The sequence below is a fragment of the Pinus tabuliformis genome, chromosome 5_1, assembly GCF_031772625.1.
Source record: "Pinus tabuliformis cultivar Carrire ecotype Pingquan chromosome 5_1, CPIR1, whole genome shotgun sequence".
NCBI classification, from domain to species: Eukaryota; Viridiplantae; Streptophyta; class Pinopsida; order Pinales; family Pinaceae; genus Pinus; species Pinus tabuliformis.
The window spans coordinates 136,692,974-136,695,331 of NC_142305.1; the positions used below are offsets into that span (position 1 = coordinate 136,692,974).

Genomic DNA, 2,358 nt, shown 5'->3' on the forward strand with positions numbered 1-2,358 from the left:
AGTGAGGGGTTTGTTGAGAAGTTGGGAGTGTTTATTGTGAGACTTTGTAGGAAAAGGGCTGAATACAAGAACCAAATGGAGAAGCAATATGTCCCATAGGCTATTTTAACCTCATAGACATTAAAATAATTTCATTACATTACATATATAAAAAATAAAACCTTATAAATTCATATTAACCCTAATTAATTAAACATCAGATGATTAAATTTCACACAATACCCTCTAAATATTTTTAAAATATTTAATCCATTAACACTTAAACCATATAAAATTCAAATAAATCTATACTTGTATATGAGTCTTCACCATTAAGAATGGTCACGAAACTTGAAATGTTCTTATTAAAAGAAGACAAGTGTTTATAAAACAATGCATATTGCATTGAAATATCATTTATCATTGTACGAGTACCATTAAATAGACTCATGAGAAAATAATTTTCTTGTAAAGGGGATTTCGTACTTTACCCACTACTATAAAAAAATCCTTTGTTTGTGCATCCGATAAATACTTCGTAGATTATACCTTGCCTTGATTTCACCCATCAATATATTAATCACATTTTAAAAAGAACGAGTTTATAATTGTGTTTTGGAGAATATGCTTTCATAATCGATAGATATTGATGGCCCAGCCCTGGTGACGTGGTCACAGCCACGTGACTCACCTCAGTCCCACGTGGTCACACTTGGGCGCGGACAAATATCTGCCCCCAATACCGAGGCGCATTTACAAACCTATCTGCCGGTTAAAAGGTTTGGTCACCGGTTCTCTCCGTCGAAAAGGCTTCCCGCCTTTGTTAAACCCTTAAGGGTTATTCTCGGCTCATTTACACTCTATCTCCCTACTGTTACCAGCTCCGCGTTGTTATGGCTCTGCTCTCTGTGTGCTAACACACCATAACCCTCACTCTGTCACTGTTTGTGGCCTCTCGGCTCAGCTACACTCTGTCTCCCTACTGTTACCTGCTCTGCGTTGTTGTGGCACTGCTCTCGGCGCACTAACCCACCATATCCCTCACTCTGTCACTGATTGTGGCCTTGTTCGAGATGCGAGTCCTTCACTGTAGCTGCTGTCTTCAATGGTCTGGTTCGGAAGCCCGTGGTAAGGGTTTATATTTTCATGAATTTGGCGAAGTAATCTTTTTAGTTTCCGATTTCTGAGCTCCGGTTCTGTGCAGGTGTTCACAACCACAAGGCTATCTTTCCTCCGAACGCGTCCAGGCCTCGAGGTAAACTCTCGTGCTATGTTTTATCATCCTCTGTCACCTGTTGTCGATGCTTACAGGATTTTTGTGCCTTTCAGCTTGTGGTATCGGTTTATGGCTCGGCAGCCTCCGTCGACCCTTGGGTAAGTCCACTATTCTCTTACTCTCGCATCTCACTGTCTTTACTTATCTCCTTCTGACATTTATTCTAGTTATGGAAATGCCTTAACTCATACGGTGGTTCTGTGCAGGTTGGTTGGGAGCTCTGCTCGCGAGGGTTTCAAATTCACAGTCTTCAACTTTCTCCAATCTCTGGTACCCTTGTGACCGGGTAGGGTCTACTCTTATTCCCGCGTTTCTTTAGGTTATGCAATATGGAATTGCCGTAGGTTTCTGTTGGTTAGGTTTTGTAGGGTAGCCGTGCCCCTTTGCTGGCATTTACATCCTCAGGTTTTCGTTCCTCTGTGTCAATGTATGACCTCCATGCAACAAGGTCTTAGACTTGTGCTATTACGGCGGTGCCGGTTTTGATATGTGACTCTGTTGTTATTTATTGAACTGTGGTTTACGAAAACTTATGAAATGTTGTATTAATGAAATCAATGGTTCTGGAACTATTACCTCTTTTAATAGTCGCTGTGTTTGATTTGCAAATGACCGTGTGACTCTTTGCGTTTGCCTGCGGGTTCTGACCGCAACTTGACTTGACACGATGTCTGTGTCTTTACTTTATCCTCGTATTGTTTGTATGCATGTGCTGTTTGGCCGCCTTACGCTTCTTTGCTGTGTGATAGTCCTGACAATGTAACTTATGGTTTCGGCTTGATGCCTGTAACGCTTCAATATTTCTAGTTACAGCATGTGAATTTCATTCTATCTTAATTCGTTTTCAAAATAACAAATGTTTGTAATACTCAGAGGTATAATACGGAAAAGTAATGAACAGTAGTTTATATTCAGAAAAGGAAACAATGCTTCAGTTACAGAGGGTGTCTCTCTATACTGCTTGAATACTGTCTTGCTATATCTTCTTTACTCGTTCTGAGGTGAACCCCCCAAAAAAGGTTTTTCTTCCTTTTTAGCTACACTGAATATAACTGTTTAGAAACTAAATTCTACAACTGCTACCTGTTTCTTTAAACAATAAA

The 2,358-nt window shown here is 40.1% G+C and overlaps 1 protein-coding gene across 1 annotated transcript; it reads left to right on the plus strand.

Annotated features, from left to right (window-relative positions):
* Positions 1-640: 640 nt before the first annotated feature.
* On the plus strand, positions 641-1,779 carry LOC149163801 (uncharacterized). Its single transcript, XM_089430807.1, has 3 exons — positions 641-1,107; positions 1,184-1,353; positions 1,462-1,779. Exons 1-3 carry the CDS (start codon positions 1,053-1,055, stop codon positions 1,543-1,545), a joined length of 309 nt encoding a protein of 102 aa, XP_089286933.1. The 5' UTR covers positions 641-1,052; the 3' UTR covers positions 1,546-1,779.
* The last annotated feature ends 579 nt before the right edge of the window (positions 1,780-2,358 follow it).